Raw genomic sequence first — 27,508 nt, 5'->3', positions numbered from 1 at the left:
ACCTAAAACTCTAATAAAGTACCATGAGGAGGGTCATGTATAAAGAAGAGAGAATGAATTTTCAGTCCAGTTCAACTGTTATGGAGATCCCTGGTTACTATAAAACATCAGAGCTCATTTAAAAGGCAATGCACCATGAAATGAAAGTAACTATATAATCAGACAGGTTTTGTATATATGCAGTTGCATTGATTTTTATGAGGTATCTTCCCAACTGACTTTTATAATGGAAAAATCTACATTCACACTGGTGTAAATCAAGGATTTAATGACTTACCTCAGTGTAAATTGGACAGAAACACAGTAACTCTACAGGATTTTGTATGAGTAGACTCATCTTTCTCTTATTCATATAATTCCCATTTGTATTCTGGAGATCTGGGAGGCAATGGGGTTATAAAGATGGGTACATGCAATACATATACCTGATAAAGCCTCAGTATGAGTTTAGTTTTCAGTAGGCTTAGTTTTACTGGCATCAGTAGGCTTGAGCATTGGATCATGTGCTTAGGAGATCCAAGGATAGACAAAAAGCCCTGCCCAATGTTTGGAAAGTTAGTCTACTTGGAATCTTTCTTCCAAAACTTCCTTATGTATTGCTAGGGTTGTTTTTGCAATTTTTTTTTTTCACTACAAGATCACATTATATTGTAACAGACAACAGTGAGGTGCTAAGATATAAAAACTTCACTAGTTTAGAATTTTTAAGACAAGCTACCCATACCCATCTTCACAGGTAGTGAGATATAACTTCATTGTTGGAAGCCATATAATAATGGGAAATTATCCCAAATAACATAGAAGTATTATGTCTGATACTTAGGAAGAGAAATAACTAAATAATAATTCAGGCAAGAAGCCTTGAAGGTACAGCCACTAGTGCTTTTAGCTGAGCACATTTCTTACTCTCAGGTTCATTAAATAGTGTATCAATAATGAGAAGTATATCAGTAGATCTAGTTCTTGGCAACACAGCAATTTCAGTGGCACTAAAATCAGGCATGTGCCACAGGTACTTGCTGGATTCCTAGTACTTTCATCTATTTGCAATTGACTAGAGCAGAAGATTAATTAATTGAATGCATTATTAAGCATCTTTTGCCTTTGATAGTTTTTTGCTGTTTATGAATTGCTTGGAACTTTCTGGCTAAAATAAGTTCCCAAGTATTTTTCATGCAAAACCTTAAGAACAGAAAGCTTTCTGCTCTGCAGAACACTAGTGACCCATGTCTTGAATATTTGGTCTGCAACACTCAAACTGAGCACACAGTGCCATATCTCCACTCGCAGGGCCCTGAGTGCCTTTATGGGCCTTTAAGGGGATTTGCTGCCTGAATCCAAGCCCTGTTGGGGTATGTGGCCAGGCCAGGAAGCCTCAGTGCAGGAGGACCCTCTCCTTTCACTGGGTGCTGCTTTCACATGGAGGCTTCCACTCCTACGTTGTGGCTGCATTGCAGCTGTGTCTGTGCCTGCTCCCGTGCCTCCCTGACCCTAAGCCTGACACACAGCCTGACACCCTGCCTTCACTGCAAACCTGGCTTATCTCCATGGACTCGCTGGGACCTCAGCAGGTTGTGGCTGACCCTTGTTACTGATTGCAGACCTGATCTTCACCCTCAGCTGTTGGTCCACGTTCCTGACTGCCCATGGGTGAGAGTCCAGCCTTGCCTCCTGGCCCTGCCCCTTGGCAAACAGCTTGCCTGCCTTAGCCAAGGTGCTTGCCCTCACCACTCCCTTAAACACAGACTTTCTGCAGACCAGAATTCCAGCTCTGGTGAACTTTTAAGAACTGTGACCCAAAGTACATGATGACATTTCAAGAAGGATCGTGAACATGACACACAGAGCAGGCACTCACAAATATCTAAACAAGGTATCTTCTTGGTTTTTCTGTTTATATTCAGTAGAGACAACAACTCAGAAGTCCTTTTATTCTCAGAGACGATTAAAAAATAGTGCACATTTATTCCAGTCAAGTATTTTGAAAGGAATCTAATTTATGGAGCAGTTTTCAAGATGCCATTTATAAAGGGATGATGATGATAGCAGTTTTTCTAGTTTGGATCCTGCAGCACCCAACTCAGCCCGTCAATTAACAGCCTTAAGCATGCAGTGGTTTCAGTGTTCCCTTTCCAACGCTAAAATTTCAGTCTGTACAAACTCATAGCGCATACCACACATTCAGTTGAGTGGGCCCTCAAATTCCCTATCTTACATGCTTGGAGAAAACAGGGATGTGTGTCTCTCTGTCTGTGTGTACATAGGCACATGCAGGCATGCATCTTTCCATGCACAAACGAAGGGTAGATAAACGAGCCTCCTCAACCAAATCTATTGCCTGCAGCCAATTACAAATAGCACCAATTATTCCTGCATTGAGGCGTGGGGAAAGTTTAGGAGAATTCTCAGCTGGGAGAAGAAACTCACAATGTATAAATATGCAGAAGAGATGTGTTAACTGCTTCATTAGCTTTAGGAAACTGCAATACCTGAACAACATTATCTCCCTGCTTACTTCACAGTACTGCGCAGCAAGAACATACTTTGCTTTAAGGCAACTAAGAAGTAACAAAAAAATAAGGTATATTGGTTTTAAAGGAAAGGAAGAATTGAAGTACCCACCTATTAATTATTAGATATACACGGCCATTGACTTTGGCATGGCTATGAGGTGGGAGATGAAAGCACAAGATGAAAATGGGAAATGAATTAGAGAGAGAAAAGAAAACCATTAAATAGGAACGAACGCACTTTCCTGTCTACCAATGTGTTACGACACACTGTCATAACAAAGCACACTCTGAAATCTTAACATACACCATTCAGTGAACATCTAGGAAACTTATAAATGCAGCTCTTAGACCTTTAGATCCTATACAAATTCAGTCAGAACTACAGATAATTTTCATAGTCCCCAAGATGTGAGACCAGCCTTTACTGCCTTACTTCAAGTAAGCCTTCAAATACCACAATTTTTTTAAATTATTTTTTTCTTCCAAAAAAAATATGTAAAGGTAATTATGGCAAAGCATCTTATCAGAGAAATTATCTCCCTCATAGCCTTTATCTCTGCCATTCCATAATTCATGGTACAGCAAGGAAATGGGCTTGGAAAATCCTAATCAGAGAATTTTTCTTTCCCTTGCAGATGCAAAACGGACACATTCAGTTCTGACATCTTTATAAATAGTGAGAAGTGCCTCACACTCTGCCACTTCCAGTGTGCCAGTTTCTGTGCCCTCTCTTTGCAGCTGGCAGAGCTTTACCCTTCAACTCACTCTGCAAATTTTGCAGATGAGAAACAGCATTTTAATACATGAACATTCTCAGCAATTTTAACAGGACTCTTCAGTTAGACACAACTGTAGTAATCACACCTGGCAGTTCAAAGGCAGATGCAGGAACTGGACGTGCTCTCTTTATTACTTTCATGACCACCCCTCAGCTGCTGTGATCATTTTAAGAAGCTCACTATTAAAAGGACTGCGTTCTGTCTTGTTAGTCAAAATTAAAGTTCTAGTTCTTTATTTAAATTTTTTTTGTTGCAAAAGGTTCAGCATAAAAGCAGTTTAGAAAGGTAAAGCAGTTGTTAAGTGAATGATAGTTTCTTCAAAGCAAAAAGGAAAATTAAGTTTTAGTAGCTTTGAGAGAAAATTACACATATATATGAATCTTTAATCTGTTTTAATTGCCCCTGAAATTTATTACTAGCATCCCTGTTAAGCTGAAGTTGGTTGTTCTGTTAGTTCTCATCTAGCTTTATGCATCACCAATACAAAAGTCAGCTGAGCTCTCATTGCAAAACTTTGAACTATAAAGTCAGCTGATTCTCAATAGTGATTTATTGCATCAAGGGAAGAAAAGAGATGTATTTTCATATACCAGGCAGTTTTAACAGGAGTACAGATCAAGAAAACTGTTCTGAGTACTGGTCATAATAGTTAAAGCTTTGCAGGAGGAACAAAGGATATATGTGATATTTGTGATATTGAAAATACTTCAAAATGGCAAGTGTAGCACATATGCCACATTTAACAGTTAAAAATATCTAGCTACTTATATGACTGCTTAATACAATCTAATACACATTTAGATTTAAAAAACCAGCATTCTAATTCCAAGACAAAAAAGCTGATGATATCACATGATCCTCTTCATCTGTGACTTTAATAAAAGGCTTCGTATGACAATGTCTACTTTTAACATGGTATCTCAAGGCTAATTATTTGTGGCAAAAATGTTTTCTTGCAATGCAAGAAAACATTTTGTCTTCACTATCAGCAGGTCCATCCTTTGGGAATAATGTGACTTTAGTCACAGTGATCCTCTTCATGCCAACATTTGGAAAGATGTATAATAATAAAGTTGTGTGTAATGGAAAGATTTTCAAATAGCAGTTTCACAGGCAAAATGGACCCATCAAGATCCTACAAATGCTTCAGGTTTTTTTTCTTTTTATTCTGTGTCTACTGGATCACACTAGAAGGAAGGTGGAAACTTCCTATGTTACTCAACACAAGTGCAAACTTCGGGCTACAAGCGAGCTTGCGGAGTTACTGGAAACTGTAAAGCATTCCCCTAAATGCCTCAGCCCAGAAACAATCCCATTTCAGCTCAGACACCTGTCTGGGCTCTGTTTTCAGGGCTTGGCCAATTCAGAGATGTTAATATGTACCCACTGCTGCACAAAAGTCTGCTTTGGGCAAGGGAAGTCTGCTCACAGGCCATTACAAAAGGGCCCTTGAACCTACTGTCACATTTAGCAATTCAAGAACAGTAAAGGGAGAGAGATATTTTAAAGGTAAGTTTAAAAACCACCACATCTTTATTGGGAAATTTTATCAAGCTTGATCTGTTCTGATCTTAGCAATTATTTAAATACAGAAACTGGAAGCATTCCATAAAACTGGAGCTTATTCTCATGGCACAAACTTGTACCATACACTGTGAAGTAGCTTCATATCGAATTGAATGCATGAAAAATACCTGAAATGCTTTGTAAATCTTGCATAACCTAGAACATAATTCCCTGTTAAGTAACTGTCATTATTCCGTAACATCCTGTGGTCTATGTGGTGTCATGCAGCTAGTCCCCATTCATAGAAGTGCAGCTGATACACTTATCAGTAGACAGGTAAACATCCTGAAAGTAGGGTCTAAATTAATTGCTTTCTTCAAAGAATGACTGCAATTGTCATTGCATAATATAACACTGTGTACTACAAAACCACTTCTCTCTCTCATACTCCTGGCTCAGGATCCTAGGCCAGATTGGTTTATATGCAGGAAAATATGCAGGAATTGAACACTGGAAAAGTGATGTCCCAGATTCATTAATAAGTGCTAATGAACTTTTGGATGAAATCACCAAATGTCTAGCATAGCCAAGGGTCAGTACTATGAAAAGTAACCACAAATTCAGAATTCTTCCATTTCTGAAGTTCAACTTTACGAAAAGGCCAAACTGTTCAATGCAAATGTGGTATTTTCCAAAGATCTCCCAGTTTTCATGTGGCCCTCAAAATGGACATTTTAAGAAAAGAAGTGACCCAAATGAAGAGCTGTGTTTCTTACTACTGGCAGGTACACATACAAAAGGGCACACATAGTAATTGAGCACCTAACCCCCATTAAAGGTCAAAGCAAATGAAATAAATACATAAATGCCATTAGTACCTTTGAAAATGTACCCCAAAATGAAAAAGTTCAGTGTGTAGGGGAAAATGGGGAGAGACAGAAACTTTGGTTGTAGTGGGGTGCTGGATACCGTGCACCTTCTTTTTAAGCCAGGTAGTCATAGCAAAGACAAATAACATCTACTGAAACGTGAGCTTTACAAGACAGTCAGAAACAGCATTTCCATACAGATAATCGATAGTTCCATCTATTTTGCTTCTTTACCTGTAAATAGTGTTGTCCTGTTTGCTGGTTACAGCTTTCAAATCAGTGATCTGGAGAAATCGATCATGGAAATAGTGAAGGTGCAAGATACACACCAGTAGGAAGGAGGTGGGGATAAAGATGCGTGTGAATAGATCAGCCACAGAAAACTGTTTTAAGCCAAGGTCTTCTAGTCTGGAAAAAAAAGGTATTCCACTAAGGCATCTTTTCACACACAGCATTCTTTCCATGAGACATTATTATATATCATTTGCAATAGGAAATAAGGGGATGGTACTTGTTATGTAGTTTTGTTTTCTAAAATTCTCCTAAACTAGCAAGTTTTACGATGCAAGCATGTTGTGTTTGGACTCAGTAATATAGAAAGGTACTGTAAATGTACAGTCAAATAAACAAACCCTGCCACAGATCTCTTGAGTCAGCTGACTTGTCTCTGACTGAAAGTCCTGCACTGGAAATCCACTCATATTGCATATACTTTCTAAGGTAAGCTCCCTTGAGAAATGACCAACTCATTATAAGGATGAAGAAACCCAGTCCTCCTCATTAGCAGGAGAGCAGGTCCACCTTCATCAGTTCCAAACATCCTACAGATCTACCCTTAATCTTTTCCTGGATCTTGTTCTGTGGTCAAAGTGGTGAAGAGAAGTATTGGCACTGTATTGAAAACAGAAGCAATCCAAAGACCTAAGCAGCCAATTGGAGAAAATATGACTCTGAGCTCCTCTCTTGGTCTTGCTCATTTCTATGATTACACCAATAAATCTACAGCTTAATAACTCAGAGCCTAAAATCAGCTATGCCTGAGAACGACCACATGATGTTTTTCTCCCATAAGAAGGAAGACTGCTCTCCAATCCTTCCATCACACTGAACTCAGAGATCCAAAAATGAAAAAAATTAATCAAAACCACTTACTTCCTTTCATCCAGGCCTGTCATGTTCTTCCACAACCCAGGGAATGACTCAAACTGGTATGTGTAGATGAAGATAAGTACCAACATCGTGTAAACAACAACTGACATCCAGAAGTACTTTAAAATCTTCCTCCACCATTCGTAGTGTACCTGAAAATCACACACTGAAGATGCTGACACAAGCTGAAGGCAAAGAAACTGACAGAAATATTGACAACACTGTACTGTCGAACAAGGACGAAGAACACTATTTTTCCTAGCTGGTCTGAAGTAAGCAATGATTACCCAGCAGCAGCCACAGATTTTGAGATACAGTTTTTACTCCTGCAAATGCATTCGAGTAAAGACCTTTGTGCAAAAATGCCTGATGGGACATGGGCCACAGGCCACAGAAACAAAGTCAGGGATAGCTTCAGTCGCTTAGTTTCATCACCATGAGGTGATAAAAGTCCAGGAGGAGCAGGACTCCATGGTCATTGGGAAATGGAAGCTGTGTGGATCAAGTGCCACAAAAACTAGCGGCTATGTAGAACGTCCTTAGACTCAGAATTTTCCACAAATGTTCCAAAGCTTATGGTGAAGTGGCATGACAGAGCAGAGGTGTGCATTGTATCTAATTTATGTGCACTTTGCCTGTCACTATAACCACAAACCAGAGGAAAATTAGTCTTAACCCCTTCAAATGGTCTTATTCTGTTGTGTCTAACTAAAGAACAAATACACCGTTTATGAATTCTATTTGGAGCTACTTTACTACCAAGCTAAAAGTATGAATAATTCTATTCAAGGATAAAATTCAGTTAACACAGTTCTCACTTACCTGATAGAGGGCCACACAGAAGAGGAACAGTACCATATAGATGATTTTGTACATGACAATTGTACCCTCAAAGCTGACAAAGAAGAACATGCCCCCACAGACGTAAATCCAGTACTTGATTAACATAGCCATCACCAGATTCCCCAAGACTTTCATAATGTCCTGTTCATCCTCCTCTTCTCCCTCCTCCTCCTCTTCCTTCTCCTCTTCCTGTTCTTCTGACACTTCTCCCTCTTGCGACTCCTCTTCTGCAAATACAGAGTCACATTTGGCCTGTCTATTCTTGGGACTTTTAGCAAGAATTTAAATGGGTGGAAAGTAAAATCTCTGCACACAACATAGAAACTTAAACACAATATTCACAAGAGACCATAATTCCTAATCATGCATGGCTCCAGAGCAAGGAAACGGGTTTTAACTTCATATGATCTTAGACCTGCTGCTGGAGCCATGGGGCACATAGATATACATGCTTACCAGACACCCGTCTTCACTTTGAAACACCAGCAGTTGTAGAGGAAAACTAGAGCCTAAGGGTTGCATAATGGATAATAGCCAAAACACTTTCCATGGCAATGCTTATACTCTCAAGTAAGCAACCTTTTAAACTGGAAAACAAAGAAACCACCAGCCCCACCAGAAACCTCTCATCTTGAGTTTAAACTCTCATCTCAAGTTTGAACCTCCCGTCTTGAGTTTTGTCCTTCAGATAATATTGTGTTTACCTCCAAAAACCACAAGCAAGGGAAAACATTAACATAAACCCAAGCAAGCTTAAAAAATATAACTGCTGCACTAACACGGTTGTTTTTCAAAAAAACTACCACTTATCCAGATTTTTGTGCTGTACCTGGGCCAGAAAAGACTAACTGCTTTACCTTTATGAAGAGGTCAAGATTCCCCAGTTATTAACCTTGTGAGGTTTGTGGAGGGCAGGGTAAGTGTCCCCCCAGCAGCAAGTACGCGTGCAAGTATGTAGATAACAGGGCTTGCCAAAACCATAGTTCACAGTTGTACTGCTTTTCTTTCCACTGACAACAGTATTGAAACTTCACCATCAAAAGTCTTGCCCACTCCTTTTGTCCCACTCATCATCCCCCTTCTCAGGCTCTTGCCTTGAAAATCCTTGTAGTCTAGCTTTGACACTGATCAGATATTTTACTGAGACAAGGATTATAATTGAGAGGAAACTACACCACTGCTTCCAGGGCTCATTTTCTACCATTTCAGTGCACTGAACTTTTTCAGTTCAACATCTGGAGAGAGAGGGTAAGGAATGTTTGGAGAAACACGTGCCCAGTAGCACAAGAAAGAACAGGTCACTATGTTGTTAGATAAGCTGAATCTAAACTTTTCTCTCAGGTGTGCTTGAGCCCCTGCACTGAAAAAAAAAAAGTTTATTTTTTCCACTGAAATTTGTAGTTTAACTTCTGTGTCTATATGAGAGTTTATGTACCAATGAAACTTCCAAGGAATTTAGCAACTTTTCCTAGGTAAATTCATCTCCTGTGGTTAAACTTTAGGGCAATTACTCCCCTGATTTGAGTTTGGAACACAGCAGCAAACTGATCATTTGAAAGTTCCGTGATCTTTCTAAAATGAGTCATTTTATTACCTTCCAGTAAAGAGAATTCTCATTTTATTTGTATTTCTAAAGTTCAAAAGTGTTTTATATCTATGAGATAGCTGCACATAGATTTTTGTAATATCTTTGTAATAACAGATACCTTGCTAATTGCTTTCAGCATCAGAGAAACGCAGTAACTGGAACTTCTATCATGACTGAAGGAATAAATTGGATCTGGCTTTACCTTTTTCTTCATTTTCTTCACTTCCAACTTTGACCTCAGATAAAGTAGCTTCTTTTAGCCGAAGTGCTTTCTGTTCAGTGAGGTGTTGCCTAAGCAGTAGCCAGAAAGTAATTGTGAAAAGAATCTGCAAACAAAAATCAAAACAAAACCAACAGACTAATTGTATATCCTATGTCCTACTGATACAAGCATAGGTTTTCATAAATTTTGCATGCTTTTTTTTTCTCTATCTCTCAGAAAATGGCAGATGGCATTGTCAGTGTCAAAAGTGCATTTTAGGGCAAGTTATGTTATTTAGGAAACATCCTGCATTACAGACAACTTTGCTTCATTTGCACTTTTCCATTTCTTATAATATCGTAAAGGTATTCATTTATATGCTTCTATTCTACCCTGTTTTATTCCGTTTTTTAACTACTCTCTTAAAAGCTTAGGGATCTTCTTATTATGCCTGGATTTGTATAATTCCCATTTGTTGGTTTACTGTTCATTTTTACCTTTTTTTTTCAGGAAAGATGCACATGCAAGAGTACATTGTCATTATCATGGTTTTGTATATCATAAATATTTTGATTTAGGAGGTTTGTTACTTCAGGTGCTTAAAAGCAGTTAATTTAAAAATCAATATTTTTGTATGTCTTGCAGTTACTGAAGACCCAGTCAGTGGAATATGCCTTGCATTTGCAACAGTTACAAGAGTTGAGATAGCTCTTAATTCTTTTAAGAGCTTCAAGAGATGATAATTCAGTAACAGCAGGATACCTTTGAAATAAACAGATCTCTTTAATGAAGAGTGCATTTCTGTGTTTTGCAAAAAGCTAAATTCAACAGCTTGCAATACCAAGAGATGGACAAAATTCAGAAAATAGCATGATGCCTATTGTCACACACTTGATTTTATGCTTACTTTCTACAAAGTTCCTGCTAATTCCTCTGTGCAGAAGGAGACTTATTTCACTACTTAGATAGAAGAACAAAATTTCAAGGAGGAAGCATGTAAGAGCCAAGTACTTTCCACACAATAGACAAGACCAGTAGTGCAATGTATTCTTCTTCTAATGTGCAAGTCCTTAATGGGTAAAAGGATTGCTCCCAGGAGATGGCTTTTTTTATTGACGCTGCTGCTAACATTGAGCCACAGCAGCAGATTGTCAGCCTGTGTGACTTGTCACAGCTTCCCCAGATACCTCTTAAAGCTCTGGCTTTTGCAACACAAACCTCTGATATTGTAAAACACAGACTTTTTTCTGCAGTGATTAGCTCTGTCTTCCTGCCACATTTACTCCCTTGTTCTATTTGGCATTTCCAGAGCTAGAGCTGGCTCTAAGAAAAGCCATGAAGGGTCGCAGACCAAAGAAAAGCTTCCAGTCACCTTTTACAGTATAGATTTTATCTCATGTTCAGACCAGGAAACACACATAGCATGCAGAAACTCATGCAGAAAGAATAACAGTACACGTCTTCCTTCTGCAGAATACAGTATTCAGTCTTCATTAAGTTCAGCCATTATTCAAAGCACCTTAAATTAGGAATAGAGGGGGGGTACAGAGTTACTAGTGCCCTTAAGAGGGACTGATGGACAAGGCAAACGGTGCCTGGGATGATATGAACAAAAGGAAATACATAATCAGCAAGACAGGGCTAATGCAGGGTCACCTCAGGCATTTGTGTATAAGCAAGGTAATTACTTCAACACAGCCTTAAAGGGAAACCTGTCAGGCTCTTTCTGGGAGAACAGCATGTCAGGTGCCCCTCTGAAGTGCCTGCACACCAGAGCCCTGCAGCATGGGGACCAAACACAAGCAATTAGAGATCTCTCTGCAGGGCTGTGGTCTTGTTGGGATGAGAGAGACGGGGTCCGATGCCTTGAATACTTGCAATACAGAGCTACAGGCTCTTTAGGAAGCACAGGCTGGAAAGATGGAGAGGTGAAGTTGGGATTTACATAACAGCACAGTTGGAATGCATAGACTCTGCCTGGGGATGGAGGATGGACTAGGTAATCTGGGAGGAATGCAGAGACTGGCCAAGCATGCAGAGACATGGTTAGAAAAGTCAAAGTCTGAAACTGAGTCTGGCAAGGCATGTTGAGAGCAACAAGATTTGCTTCTGTACATACCTCAGCAGAAAAAAGAAGGCTATGGAAAATCTAGGCCTGCTGCTGACTGGGGTGAGGACCCTGGTGACACAGGGCACGGAAGAGGCTGAGGTACCAAATGCCTTCTTTGCCTCAGTCTTTGCTAGCAAGACTGGCCTTAAGGAAACACAGTTCCTGGAGACCACAGAAAATTCTGAAGAGGAAGAGTCTTCCTTTGATGGCAGAGGTACGGATCAGGGAATATTTAAAGAAAGTGGGTATACATAAGTGCATGGATCCTGATGGGATGTACCCAGGAGCTGGCTGGTGTCACTAGTACAGGCTACTCTGAATAATCTTTGATCAAATGTGGTGACAGGAGAAGTGCTGAAGGAAAGCAAATGTCACTCATCTTCAAGATGAAGGATCAAGTCTGAACAACCTCACCTCAATCCCAGGGAAGGTGATAGTGGTGAGATGTTGGAAAAGGCTTCCTAGAGGTGTTGTGGATGCTCCATCATTGGAAGTGTCTGAGGTCAGGCAGGATGGGGCTTTGAGCAATCAGATCTAGTGAAAGATGTCCCTGCCCATGGCAGTGGGGTTGGACTAGATGATCGTGAAAGGTCCCCGCTGACCCCAAATCATTCTGTGATTCTAATGTGATGGAGGAGCTAATCCTGAAAAACCTTTCCAGCCAAATGAAGGATGAGAAAACCATCAGGAATAGTCAGAGTGTATCCACCCAGGGGAAGTCATGCTTGACCAACTTGGTAAACATTTATGATAAAATGACTGACTTGGTAGGTGACAGGAGAGCAGTGGATACTGTCTCTTTGTTAGACTCCAGACAGAAACTGTCTCTCATAAGATCTTCATAGGGAAGCTGATGAAGCGTGGGCTGGATGAGCAGTGAGGTGCACTGAAAACTGACTGAGCAGCTGAGCTCAGAGGGTGGTGATCAGTGGCATAAAGCCTAGTTGGAGGTCAGTGATCAGGGGGCAGTACTGAGTCCAGTCTTGTTCAGTATCTTCTTTACGATCCAGATGATGGGGCAGAGCGTACCCTCAATGAGTTTGCTGATAACGCACAGCTGGGAGGAATGGCTCATACACCAGAGGGCTGTGCTGCTATTCAACGGGACCTCAACAGGCTGGAGAAAGGGGCTGACAGGAACATCAGGGCATCCAATAAGGTGAACCACAAAGTCCTGCACCTGGGGAGGAAGAACCAGCTTACGCACCATTACATGTTGTGGCCCAACCAGCCGGAGCATAGTTTGGCAGACAGCCTGTGGATCCTGGTGGATAACAAGTTGCAAGTAAGCCAGCAGTGTGCCCTTATGGCAAAGAATGTTAATGGCTGCATTAGGAGGTGTTGATAGCAGGTTGAGGAAGGTGATCCTTCTTCCCTACTCAGCACTCACGAGGCCATGATTTGAGTTCTGTGCCCTGTTTTGGCACTCCAGTACAAGAGAGATGGAGGTACAGGAGAGAGTCCAGTTGAATGGCCATGAAGGGACTGAAGCATCTTTCCTATGAAGAAGACAAAGCTCAGGGGGAATCTCATTCAATTTCTATAAATATCTGAAGGGAAGAGGTTGGAGCCAGACTCTTTTCAGTGGTTCCCAGTGATAGGGCCAGAGGAAACGGGCACAAACTGAAACATAGGAGAATCCCTCTGAACATCAGGAAACACATCTTTTTCCTGTGAGGGTAATTGAGCAGTGGCACAGGTTGCCCCGGGATGTAACAGAATTTTCATTCTTGGGGTTATTCAAAAGCCATCTAGGTATGGTCCTGGGCAATCAAGTCTAGATGGCCTTGCTTGAGAGTTGGACCAAATGACCTCCAGAAGTCTCTTTTGGCTTCAACTATTCCCTAGTTCTGTGAAAGTTATGGAGTGAATTTTATTCAGCCTAAAAAAACCCAGTAAATGCCTAATGGCTTTATGGATATGGCCAAATCATCAAATATAAACAACAGCTTCCTTTCTTGACACCGTTTTTAGACAAGATATTTGATGATATAGCTAATAAGAAATAATGTCAAAGTGAATGAAGTATTAAGACAGTTAAAACTCCTCAGAGATTTATGAAGTAATTGAAAAAAGCTGTAGAACTTCTCTTGCAGACCCCCTTGAGTTTTATGCCTCTTACCAAACTAGCCCTAGCTTTACAAGAGAAATAATACAGCACTCACTAACTTTCAAGTGCATTAAAGACCCAGAAATGGTTGTCCAAAGGGTATTGCCAGCAAGGAAGATGAGATAAAGAATCAACTTAAATTGTGATTAGGAGTCACAGGGGAAGTGATCCACTTAGCACAAGGGGAGCAGTGCCAACTAGATGTACTCTCTGAGATGCCCCTCTTGGGTGCTCTAGGAAAAAACATCCTATTTGTGCTCAGTCCCTTTCCCAGGAGCAAACTTGCAGAACAAAATGCATTTTTAAGACATCAAAGAAAAACTTTGTCATGCACTGGGGTCAGCAAACTCTTTTAGTTCTAACCTAAAATGGATTTCAACTCATTCTGATTCAGGTGTAAGGATAAAGAATTAAAACTCAGTCACAGCTATGTGCTGCTGCTTGTGCAAAACCATTAGGGAGTGAGTAGTACTGGTAATTGCAATGACAGCACAGTTCCAGTTGCCATCATAGTCAGAGACAGTCTGACATCCCATGGGTGTTAATCTAGCAAATCAAATAACATCTGGTTTTGAATCCAGTTTATAAAACCAAACAAGTGAGCAATTTCAATCTGCCAAGTATTTTCTACAGAATTATCATGAAAATCTAAAAGGTGTCTGAAACATTTGCTCTAGTATTAGCTTAATATGCAAGAAGCAGTTTTCTGAAGACTCTTTCCAATGACTTGCCCTTTACTTTAGAATTGCTACTGAAAGTGATTACACTGGATACTGTGGATGCACTCTTAAAGAAATGTCAAGAGATCCATATTTTTATCACAATGTACTTTGGGGTGTCATAAATCTCAGCTGCTTGTTACACTTACCTTTGATGCCAGCTCCCCAGGTTCCTTTCTTTTTAAAAAACCAGATACTTGAGGAAGTTCATCATTCTTGAGCTCAATACTCCATATATACTGTAATATTAGCAGTAAATTTCCATAAAAAACCATGAATGGTGAACTGATCATGGCGTATTTCCTTCGGTCCCGAATCATCCACAATGTGCAAGACCAGATCAGTAACACAAAAGTCAACCAGCTGTGATATGTGATGCTCCACGCCTTGTGGAAGGAGGAAGGAGAGGAAAAAATGTTCGCAGATCCATTCAGGAACAACATAGATGCATATTTCCTGTTACACTTCATTTACACTTCTCTACATAGTGCATATTTTCATTTTCATCAGACTCTCACCCATATTAATCACCTACTGGGCCAGCTAAAATAAACCCCTCGGAGAACATGCAGAAAGTGGACTCTGAGGGCAAACCCTGCTTTATGCATTAGCTGCACTTCGTAAGCAGACTCATTGCTTCTCGTTACACCAAACTAAAAGAGATGGAAAATAAAGATTAACGTTTGGGCACAGAAGTTCTTCTTGCAAAGAATTCAGAGTAGGAATAGCAAAACCAAATCAATGGGTACTGCACTCAAGGCCTTTGACAGCGTTCAAAAACAGCACTAACTCCATACTGTTCTAGCTTTTGTGGAATCAGTTCCAAATGGAAAGCTATGGTGAGCACCCACCTAACCTGAAGAACATTTAGTCTACAGTAACTGTGGTAGATTACCCGAACGCTCACAGCTACAGAATGTTTTCTACAGCTTTCAGAATTCACTTAGCAAAAGCTTCTCTATTAAACACTCAAGAAAAGGATTTGGGGTTTAAGTGTTTTTTATCTACATTGTGTTATTGATTTAGGACTAAATTTAGCTGTATATATGCTACTATAAATGTGGAATAACCTTCAATACAGCCTTTTATATTCCTTTTTAATTTAAATAGAAAATTATTAAACATTAAGAATATTTCTATCAGGTTAGCTTAGCCCCGCTGGAAATTATGTCTTTTAAGGGTATGTGAAAAACAGTAATATGCTACTCTGTTCTCATACGAGAAAATAGCTTACATTGAGCTGTCTGTGGCTAGAGTATAAATGGAATTTGCATCAAAGCATACCACAAATAAATTAATAAATTAATTTGGGTCACATAAATTGGAATATGTCATGAAGAGAGAAGGTGGCATTAAACTACAATAAAGTTCTTCAAATATATGATGTCCTTTTATATTGAGAGATATGACCCTAGAAATTAATTAAAAGGGAAATGCAGACCTGATCTAGTAAAAGGTGTCTTTGCCCAAGGCAGTGGGGTTAGAACTAGATGACTTTTAAGATCCCTTCCAACCCAAACCATTCTATGATCTAAGAAGTACATGAGTTTAAAAGAAACTGAGAAAAAGCTACTGTCAATATGAAAATAACCAACTACTTGCTAATGTCTCAGAATGCATCAACCCAAGTCCATATTTTGCAGAAGGAGCCTGCCTTATTTAAGGGGGAAACTTTTTCTGTTAAAGACAGCAAATAAAGTTTGAAACTTTATGCAAACAAGAGGCAGCCAAGGTAATTTGTTTTACTATTTTTAATGCAAATTTGGGCCAAGAAGCTTTATGGTTAATTTCATCATAGTTGAAACTTTTCCAAAACAGTAAAAGCAAAGTTTGCATTGGGAATATATAAAGACATCTACTCATTATGTGGAAAACTTGGTATAATGCAGCTCAAAGTATTTTCAACAAGGAGGCTTAAAAACAAGCAATGGCATGAAAAAGGGAAAGAAGGGTGAAAAGTAAAACAACAGGAAAATCTGGCTTGGCACAAAGTTGTATTTTCCTTGAGATCTTTCTGTGTCAATACAGGAAACCAGGCTTACAGATCCTTTCTTCCCTGAGTAATTGGATGCATGCATCACCTGAATTAGGAACTGTATTTTTACAGTTTTCTATATCAGCATGACATACTTTTATTCTATAGGCAAATTTCTGAGTGGTGCAAACACGTGACAAACCTGCTTGTGCAGAAGCTTGGCAATCAATAGAAAACTGAAACCCAGTGGTTTTCTGATATTCAACAGACAACAAAGCCTGGGGCTCCCAGTCCTGGAAATGTGGTGTTTTAACCAGAGCGCCACGTGTCACCCTATTTAAAGGTCTGTAACAGGCCTGGGAATTATGCATTAATAAACTAAAATGGGCTCAAAATGATGCAGACACCATATTGATATTTTCTAAGCCTGATGCAAAGACTTGCTGAAAACCAGCCGATGAGATTACTTTCAGAAAGGCATTGAGAAGACTTCCGTAAAACCAACATCATTCTTTTCCTTGCCAGTACTTACCATCATAGCTATCAGAGCACAAATGTAGCTTTGCTTCATGATAAATTGAAACACAGAGACCAGGGCATGCAATTTAACATTTTCTTTTTCCTCCTGAGTAACTTCCTCTTCTTCCTCCTCCTCCTCTTCCTTTTCTAAGTAGAAGAAGAAATTCTTATTTGCAATCCATGCTGGTCTAAAGATAGTACATGCATCCTCTCCTGAAATTATTTTGCTTGCAATCGCTCTGACAGCTACTTCAAATCACTGTTTTGGTAGACAAAGTATTTTGGATGGTATACACCTACATCCCTGTTTACAAAATTGCCATATGGGCATCCATCAGTGTAAGGTGACAGCAGGTATTTACCTTTAACAGGCCAAAGAGCTTACTGAAATGCCAAGAAATGCTAGAGGCAGTGACTGGAGCTACAGAACAAGAAAACCACATGGAACTAAGGACAATTCCTAGGCAATTCCCTACCTGACGTGCCATCCGAAGGCTCCCACTTGTACTGTGGTGTGGAGTACACGTCTGCTTTGGCTGGACCATTTTCTAATGGCAGTGCGGGGTGGATGGTGTGATAGTCAGCAGGGTTCCCGTTCACTGTTACCAGCAGCACCTGCCAGGACATGGGAGAGAGGCACTGCATTTACCATGGCACTTAGAAGATTGCGACTCCTACTTCTGTCTTTTGCTACTCTTGGAGTGCCAATGTTAAAAGAGGTTAACAAGTAACTGCAGTTACTTCCAAGAAAGTGATATGTTATAGTCATGTTGCATGCAAAAGTAGCACAGAACAGCTTCCAAAATCAACTGTTGTTAGATTTTTATGCTATACCAATAGAACTAACCAAAAATTCATCCTCCTTCTTAGGCAAACTATTACATCGGGATTTTCAGTTCACATCTAATTATTTCCAGTAGCTATGAAAATAGTGGCTATAAATGACTTTCAAATTTGAATTATTAGTGGTGAGATCTATTTTTGCTGCTGTTAATAAAACGACTTGTGGTAATTATTGTTATTGATGCCACACTGTTGTCACTCGGTAGTGCTAATTCGACACTTTCATGGTTTTTTTTGGTGACTTCAATTTCAGCTCTTGTGCTTTTTTGGATAAGGGCTCCAGCAACCACAATCATTTGTGTCTTTCCTACTGGCAGAAATTCACGTGCAATGGGTTAGTGACGGCAGTACACGCTCAAGACTGACTTCTGCTCAGGCTGTGAGATAGGAGCATATCTTGCTTGTCAAAACTATGCACAGGCATGTGCAACAGCCTGTGAACTGTCTCAGCATAGTATCTGGGTTATGTTCAGTCATATCCAGCAGCTGCACCAAGTACAGACTGTGGGGCATGTTTATGTTAAGTCATAGATGCTCCCAAAATTCATCTGAATCTCCATTCTTCTGTGTGTGCAGAGCAGAGGGGACGTTTCTGATTTCAGAGTCTGCTAAGGTTTATGGCAGTCAAGATAAATGGATCATTTGCTCTCTGTTCAAATAAAGACCTGGCTTTTCTGTAATCTGTAAATTGAAATCATATGTGTTGTTGGTCGTGCTTTAAGGTCCTCAGCATTCCAACATGAATGAAATAAAAAAATATAGCAAAGGAACTAAATCAAATTTAAAGGTGGCTTGCATTAGAAAGCATATTTTCATATCTTATTCAAACCCAATGAAATAGCAAAGATCGTTTGCCAGTCAGTACTACTACAAGCATCTTAATTTCAGGTGATCAATCAATGGTTTCTCAGGGAAATTATTAAGGAAGCAGAAGACAATTACATTTAGGATAATCAAGATTATAAGGTAAATGTCAGGCTAACCAAAAATCTAGAAGTTTTACAAATTTCATCTAAAGTTTTATTGGTATGCATCAGTGTTATCTGCATTAACACACATTGAGAAGAATTGCAAAATTACAAAGACTAGTAGTATACTAACATCCGATGGCTTGTATTCATCTTGGGTCATTGACAGAAGCTGCAAAAAGCAATGCAAGGACAAATTATTACAGAAGCACAGCTCAAGCATTAGTAAGTCTAACTTCTTGAATACATGCATGCATATATGCTGACTTTTGCAGATTTGCACCAAGAAATTCAGAAGGAATTCTTAAAAAGTCAGCAGAATTGTACGATACCATAAAATTATATTTAGTGTGCCACAACATTGACATAATTTTACTGTATATTCCTGTGAATTTTAAACCAGAACTGAGAATGCTGTATTGAAATTTTGTATGCTAGGTCAAAGAATTAATCAGTATGGCGTTATACTGATTAACTGCTTTCTAATGTCTTTCTAATGATCCAATGCTTAAAAACTAAGTTTTTAAACAATCATTAGAATTAATACCATTATAAAAATAGTTCCAATAAAATGGTGATACAAATATAAAATATGACACTTTATCCATTTGCCAGCTCATTTCCCATTACTATTATTATAGCAGATTTCTTGGGGCTTGGGTATATGTGGCTTGAGTATATATGAATGTTCATATGTCCCACATTTGACAGTAACTCAACAAATGAAATTTTGCAGTGCAGCTGGTGCGGACAGATGGTATAGAGCTGGACCCTTCCAGGAGATTTTATACAACTGCCTAAACTGCCTTCTTTATATCTCCAAGGACACCAGCATGCTTAGGAAAAGATAAACTGGCAGTCTCCACTCACCAACGACAGTGATAATCAGTAGTTACGAGTCAGATCAGATCTTTACACCAGATTTAGCTCCCTGACAGACTTTCTAGATGGTTTGCTCAAAGATAATGGCCCCATGACAAAAGCCCAGCCCTACACTTCTCAAATGTGGAAGCCAAAAACATAGAGCATGCTTTTCATTTACTTCCTTAAACTGGCTCCTGGTTTAGTTTTATTCATTTTTACAAAATATATGCTATCCTACTCTGCCATGCAGCCTTGATATTGTATCTGATTTATACAATCACACGTGAAGACCTTACTTGCAACCTACATAACACTGCTGCCCCTAATTCAAAGTAATTGTGTAATGCAGAGACCCTTCCCCCTCCAGTCTTACTTTTCTCTCATCAGTTGTATAGTGGCTTGCATACCACAGACTGCGTCTCCTCTCTGCTGTCATTGGAATTGGGCTGCAGGGGACTTCTTTGTCATCTTCCCTGCTGACAGATTTCTCTTCATCAGGCGTCTGCTAAATGACAACAAATGACAGCAGTAGCTATAGCTCTGTAAATACAGTTTTAGCAGAGGAACTGAAATTTCCCCCCAGCTAATGCTCCCTCTCCAAAGCATGTCTGTAGCATCTTTTAGTTGCTACTACACCTGGTTTATGATAGATGACTCTGAGATGACATTTTCAGAAACAATGACAGAGCTTTTCTGTAACTGCTAGTTACATGACACCAGAATTACACAGACCTCCATGTACCTTGATTTCAGCATCTTTGACCACTGTTCCATGATGTCTTTGCTGACAAGCTGGTAAGATACACACTTGACAAGATGGAACAAAAGATGGGTGGAGAACTAGCTGAACTGCCTTTCTCCAAGTAGGGTAAATTCTCAAAGACAAAAAGGTAGATTGCCATGAGTGAAGTTCTTCAGAGACTGGCACTAGGTCTGGTCCTATTCAAAACTACCTGGATGCAATTGCACCCACAGAATATTTGTTAATGACACTGAACTGGGAGGAGGTAAATGGGCCAGAAGAAAGACTCACCATACAGAGATGGGACAACAAAAAATGCACAAGGTTTAACAAAGATAAAGTCCTGCAGCTGGAATAAACCCAGGTAACAGCAAAGACTCTGGACAGGCTCTGTGGAAGAGGCTCTGGTGGTGCTGGTGCACAGCAAGCTGAACAAGAGCCAGCAGTGCACTGCACTCCAGCAGCAACGAAGGCAGACACGTCCTGGACTGCATCAGCCAGAGTACTGCCAGCAGATCAAGGGATGTGATTATTCCACTCTACTTGGCAAGTGTCAGGCCATACCTGCAAAGCAATTCTGGCATCCCCAGCTCAAGAGAGACATAGAAAATCCGGAGAGGATCCCACAGAAAATTGTCAAGATGATTAGAGGGTTGGGGAAGCTGAAGGATGCAGGAATTAGGGTTTTTTTAAACTTACAGCAATGAAATTGTAGTTTTAGAGAAGACAAGGGTACTCTTCTCACAGGGATGCATAGTTATAGGACAAGAGGCTAAGGACATAACTCGCTCCAGGGAAACATCTTCTGAATATTAAAAAAAAATGGTGTATATATATATATTTCTTATTTATTCTTAAATTTTTTTTCCCACCATAAGAACAATGAACCACTGGCATTTGTAGCCTCTGCTGGAAACATCCAAAATTTGAAAATTGGCCCATGAAAATCTAATCTGAAGCCTTGCTCTCAGAAGAAGTTTCTTCATATGATCTTCCCAAGTTCCTTCCAATCTGGACTGTCCTGTGACTCTGTGATTGTCTCTGATCCATGTGGTTTATTTCTCCATCTGAGACAGCAACTGTTATCACTAAGATGAGGAGGAGTGTAAACCACAGTAGGTTACAGCTGCTCTTCGAGCCCCACCAGAGCTCTTCCTGTGCCTCCTGAGTGGCAGCTTGCTGGTGGCAACTGTTCTCATTGCTTAGGCAAAATCCTCTGATGTAATAGAACAAGAATAAATCAGGGTGCTGGGCAGAGTACCCTGCAAAGCTACCCATGGGAACAGGACATCCAAACGTCCTAGCTCATTTTGAAACTCTCCTCATTCCAATCGTAACAGCAGGGTCGTATTTTTAAAATCTTGACTTAGATAAACAATGATTATTAGTTAATTTCACTTCTCAGAGGAAATGGTAGCACATTTCACATGTGACTGTATATTTTGATTTGATTGTAAAAGGGCATTCTTAGCAAAACCGTAAGATGAAATAAACTGATCCTGTGCTTAAAATACTTGCCACTGCTGTCTGAAACTTTAATATAAATATGAACCATAAAGAACTGCTTATCAAAGACATTTAGTTTGGCACCAGGGTGACAAAAACAACACAAAAGACATAAGATATACACAATTATTTTAGTAAGATATTTTTAGCCTAAGAGAAGACAGGGAAGGGTGGGAAATCGTTTTGCTCAGAAGAGGAAGAAAACTCAGAAAACACAGTACTAGTCACACAAGCACAACTTGTGAGAGTCCTTTGACTTGTGTAATTTTTCATTCATCCTCAGCAACTCTTAAATACCTTTTAATTCAAACAATTATAAAAATTTTATAAGAGGACTCTACATTCAACTGCTGTAACTCTGCTGACTCCTGTACTATTAGTTACCACTCACAGCACAGAATGAATGGGCTCTATTCATATATTCAGTACTAGCAGTTACAACTATGAGCTGAAATCTCCAGAGACAGATTGCTTTTTCTTATTTGCAGAGGTAGAATTTCACAAGACTCAATGTTAGAACAAGTCAGGATCCCAAATAGCAAGCATAAGAAAAGCAAATCTTCCACTGACTGCCATGGTCACTTTGCATGAGTAAGATCCATTCAGAATCCCACGTGGAGACCATACACTGAAATTTTATACACGCCATACTTCGGCATTGTGGTGCACACACAAAAAACTGCACCTTGAAACTCAAGATGTGAAGTGGGGTCTGTTCCTGCAAAATTGTTCATCAACTGCGGCATTTAGAGACAGTCTCAAGGACATCTGTCTCAAAAAACAATTCTTGCTGCAATCCAGGAGGAATTTTATCCACAAGAGGACCCCAAGATGTAATTCACACAAGAAAAAAAGCCCCATCAGGTCTACATATTTTACTCTGCTTCTAGCATCTGCTACACTAGTATTACATTTAGCTTTTGTAATCCTTTTAGACTGAAAAAGTATTTTTTTCTTGTTTTGTTCAGAACAGGTTTTGTTCAAGAGATTCTTTTGAACAAAATTCCTAAGATGAGCCACTTCTTACCGTACAGGACAGCAGTATATAGAGAACAACTGCTTTACACTAAACACCTCATAGCATTTTGTCTTTGCCATTCATTCAACTATAGGTAGGTTAATAGTGAGATCCTAAATACAGAATGACTTCAAAATCACTGGGGACTGCAAAGGCAGGTTATATACTTAGTTCCATAATGAATCAAATGCATTACAAATTCACAAGTTTAGAAACATTTCAATGAAACCTGGAATACAGTTATTTCTGGACTTAAATAACTGAGAATGGAGTCTACTAGGGAAAGTCTAGTAAGAGAAATTTCAAATCCTGATCTATGGCACCACAAAACAAACCCAAAACACATACAGACAAAAAAAAAACAAAACAAAACAAAACAAACCCCCAAAAAACAGCAAACCAACAATAACAACAAAAAACAAACAACAACAACAAAAAAACCAAACCCAACAAAAGAAAACATAAGGAGGAAGTGTGGAAAATACAGAAAATACAGTAAATTTTGCGAATCTCAGCATCTCTTTCTAATGACAAATACTTGCATTGCTAACATCCTGTGCATCAAAACTATGCATTAATGCATGGGCACTCTTTCCTTTATGGTGTTCCCTTTTATAAGCATCCATTTATCTTTGCAGGGAAGAATCATTTCCCTGGTATCTGAAGTTCCCTTGGGAGGGACAAGACTTTCTATTGCCTCTCATGTAGCCATGGGTTTGAGAGACATCAGTGTTTCTTATATTAATGTCTTTTAATACTTACTCTAGCTCAACTGCTTGGAAAGCATCTCTGATTTCACTTGTTGGCAGTTCTCAGAGACTGGTTTTAGTGTTTTATGGGAATATCTATCTCAGACACCACAAGCAGTCTAAAATATAGAAGTGCAGGCAAGACCACTATAGTTCCTCTCAAGTCCCTGCAGGAAATTGCAGCATTCAATCTCTTCTAGACAGAAAGACCCACTTCTCTCCACTGAAAAAGCCCTGCAACTACCTTAGATCCAACACCAAACTTTAGGATGGAGACTGTTGGATGAAAACAACACAGGTACTGGAAATCAATTCCCAGACTTGCTGAGATCACACAGCTCCCACTAACTGCATTTCACATGTGCTTACTCCTCTGTGAATAGTTCTCATGGTTTTACTAAGCACTTTGTGAGATGTGAAGTTTTAGTTACAGCCCCAGTGCTAAAATCATATTATTATCTGGAAATCTCAGTTTTCTTTTAAAGAAAGAAAAAAAAAATCTCCTTTCCAGATGCTGCAGCTGCAGAAAAAATAAAAGGAAAAAACCCTAAAAATACCCACTGCCAGAGGGTACTGATGACAATCTCATGGCTTTAGAAAAGATAGTATTAAGGTTTCTGGAAACTTAAGACACAATTTTTTAATAGCTCAAACTGACGGCTCTGGCATCATTCACCTTTTGAAGCCCTATATATGTAACCCCCAAATACCAGACATCTCAATTCAGAGGTGATGTATTTTGATTGCCTTTTAAAATGTTAAACTGTTGCATTATCCATTATATGAAGAAACACCCTTAAAATAAGAAAACCTTGAACATTTTTACTTGCTACTACAAACTCCACTAATTCACAGCATGGTCATGAGTATTTTCATTGTGGTTTACAGCACTACTAAACCTCAACTTAAAAACTCACATCAGGACTCTGAGGATCAGGAAATTAAAATAAGTAATGCCTAGGATCATCCTTTTTTAACTTTCAGTTTCTAAGCTTTTAAGGTACCTCTGGGTTCTTATATACCCATTTTCCTCTGAAACTGGAGGAAGTAAAGAAGTAAAGATTTACTTTTTTTTTCCTCCTTGTTCTCTTGCTCTTAAATGAAAGCTGGGATTTTCACTCAGGCACACAGGAGGAAAGGTTTAAATTTTTCTTTATCTGTGATCAAATTGCAAATTTGTGTTTTGTCTTACAGTACCCTGTGCCAGAATGTATCCTATCTCTGTTCTGGTAGTCAAGCCTTGGGTGTTGGCATTTCACTCGATAGCACCTAAATTTGAATCACAGAATCATTTAGGTTGGAAAAGACCTTTAAGATCATTGAGTCAATCAAGCCCAGCCACTTCTGCATATCGATACCTGCTTTCCAAATCAAACCATTAACGCTCTGCCATTGCATTCCTTGCATAACAGTCCTGATGATTTTAAGAATAACATCCGTGTTAGATCAGACTCCTGAAGACACTTAGCAAAAGGACCAAATTCAAAGTACCACCTTGCACTTGGTGTCTATTCCCTTTAATTTTCCTAAATGTTTGCATGTGTGCTAGCAAGTATCTGCACCGGCCAGCCTCACAGTCACCAGCCATAGGAGGAGAGAAGGAAGTTACCCTTACAATGGGCTCTTGCAGCCAGAGACGGATGAGAGTTGCGAGGGTGTAGTACATCACCAGCAGTAAGATTGGATTAGCGTGGTGATACCAATGTAGCTCTTGATTTTTGATGATCATCCAAGTGCTTGAGCAGTTTGTCTGAGTAAGAGAAGTGACACCGAACAACCTGTGAATACAAAAAACCAAAGCAGCCTTTTTAGAGACTAAACACCAAATCTTAACAATATTTTAAAATATTTCAGAGGCAATTTTTGCTTAGTTTTAATACCAATTGCTCTGTTCAAAAAGAGCATCTGCCATCACATCTAAAAAGCAGTGAGTCTTTTCATTCCACATATTTAGTAAAAAGAAGTGTTTTTTTGCAATCAGTTTTCAACATAAAAAAATGGGAGTATAATAATATTACATCTACTATGTCTGACGAGAAAACTTGCAATGACCTGCTCCCTGTAGATCCAGAGCTACAGAAAATGGGAAGAAAAATTCTGGCTGCAAGTCCATTTGGCAAATCACAGCAACGTGACATTTCAGAGAGATTTAGTAAACTGACGTGTAACACCATTTCAGTCACCCTGCCAGGACACAGATGTAAAGTATGTCTCCTTGGCACACTGAACAGTTCTTTTGAATCTTTTGAAAAGCTAATACTATTAATAAATTACTATCTAATTACACCAATGCTTATAAATATACAGGGTTCTGTTGAAGTCATAGCTTTTGTAAACAAAAAATGAAAATATTCAGAAAGGTTATTGTTTCAGATGGTCAAATAACTGAGGGAAGAAAAAGAAGAAAAATTAATTAGAAGTATTAATATCAATGACAGATATCTGATGTTTCTGGAAAAACTGGGTTAACACAATATTTCTGTCAAGTAAGGAACATATGTTGGAAAAAATCTCACTTAAAATTAAAAAAAAAATCCCCAACATTTTCAAATTTAATACATGATGTTGGATGCCTAGTAGATGTGTTAAATACTGAAACAAAACTAATAGGAAACAATAATTAATCTGGCTCCTTCGCTGTAAAACAGCTTGCAGAGTTCCAAAGTTAGGGCATGAGCTACCAGTAGCATGTGTAAGTATTCATTATGAACACTTTTGTCTATTGACAAAACCTTTTTCTACCATAATGTCTGTGAGAGTTTTCATTTTTTTACCAAAAAAAGGTCTGATTCTAAGAGACAATTAAGGAGAAATCCCAGACTACTGCTCCTCTGAATGAAAAAATCAAATACATTAACAAAAAAACCCACCCAAAACCAAAACATTTAATTTTAAAGGGTGTCTAAAAGCTTAGTTATTCCTCTACCTAGTAAGATCCAACATGAAAAGCTGAATAATACAAAGAATAAGAACAACATTCAACAGAGATGTGCTGCCTGAAATCTGCCTTTTGGATGCTGCAAAGTGAAAATATTACATCTGTTCTTAACTGTGGATTTGGTGCATGGGCACAATACCATTAACTCCCAGAAGGAGAGATCCATAGCATTTTATTAAGCAATCTATCAGCACTCACTTCTCATTCTGATTGTCAACACAGGCCAAAGGTATAAACTTTAGGATCTCTCGGAGCTTTTGGGTGAATACAAGGCTGGAAAAAAAAAAAATCCTGCATACAAAGTAAATTGCTGCAACTTAAAGGAGCTGTGTTTGGAGCTGACTCAGACTCAAACTTCCATAGCATCCAAGAACATTCAGAGCTGATGTTACAGTTTGGCTCCATCTGGGTGAAATTCATGCTGGACTGTATTCTGTTCATATTTCTATCAGCATAGAGGAACATCTTGTTTGCCTGCTTTCCTCTCTCCAAATGACTTGTCATTTCTGCTCATCAGTGATCAGGGTTGTTGAGTTCCTATTAGTTGTTGAGTTCCTGTTAGTTTCCTCTTTTATCTCTGTTTCACAACACAGCTCTCCGTCTTTGGTTCATTTTAATCTCTTCTATGTAAGCACAGTATGATTCACCCTATTTCTGTCTCATAAGTATCAGAATCAGAGTGAAATCCAATTCTTACTGAAGTGCAAAGTCTTTCCATTGACAGTCAGTGATGAGTATTTCCTACAGAAATGAGGGAAAGTTCCTGAAGGTTCTCAGAAATTTCTGCCAAATAGACATGACCTTCATATCACATATTCCATTCCTATAGTCATATATAGCTATAAAGTCAGAACAACTTGTGTTTTATCTCCACTGAAAAGAAAACATTCCACATAATCCTAATAGTTTGGAAATTTTATTATGTTTCAGTTAAATTCTCATTCTCTTGGTTTCATTTGCTGGCTTCAAATTATTCATACATTATAATATTGGATTTA

At 39.1% G+C, this 27,508-nt stretch overlaps 1 protein-coding gene across 2 annotated transcripts in view; it reads right to left on the bottom strand.

The window, feature by feature from the left end:
- Nucleotides 1-27,508, bottom strand: part of PIEZO2 (piezo type mechanosensitive ion channel component 2) — a 292,042-nt gene that overhangs the window by 76,554 nt on the left and 187,980 nt on the right. For both annotated transcript variants that reach the window (XM_069004418.1, XM_069004417.1), the window contains exons 8-17: nucleotides 25,188-25,350; nucleotides 19,931-20,062; nucleotides 18,827-18,865; nucleotides 17,359-17,497; nucleotides 16,896-17,029; nucleotides 14,538-14,774; nucleotides 9,450-9,573; nucleotides 7,639-7,886; nucleotides 6,820-6,968; nucleotides 5,902-6,075 (exon numbers count right to left, since the gene is read on the bottom strand). In XM_069004418.1, the coding sequence (XP_068860519.1) occupies nucleotides 5,902-6,075; nucleotides 6,820-6,968; nucleotides 7,639-7,886; nucleotides 9,450-9,573; nucleotides 14,538-14,774; nucleotides 16,896-17,029; nucleotides 17,359-17,497; nucleotides 18,827-18,865; nucleotides 19,931-20,062; nucleotides 25,188-25,350 (1,539 nt within the window). The remainder of the gene's footprint in view (nucleotides 1-5,901; nucleotides 6,076-6,819; nucleotides 6,969-7,638; nucleotides 7,887-9,449; nucleotides 9,574-14,537; nucleotides 14,775-16,895; nucleotides 17,030-17,358; nucleotides 17,498-18,826; nucleotides 18,866-19,930; nucleotides 20,063-25,187; nucleotides 25,351-27,508) is intronic.

This window comes from Aphelocoma coerulescens, chromosome 2 (assembly GCF_041296385.1).
Source record: "Aphelocoma coerulescens isolate FSJ_1873_10779 chromosome 2, UR_Acoe_1.0, whole genome shotgun sequence".
In the NCBI taxonomy this organism is placed as follows: domain Eukaryota; kingdom Metazoa; phylum Chordata; class Aves; order Passeriformes; family Corvidae; genus Aphelocoma; species Aphelocoma coerulescens.
Note: the sequence above shows the minus strand (reverse complement) of the source record. Positions and strands in the feature narration are given on the sequence as shown.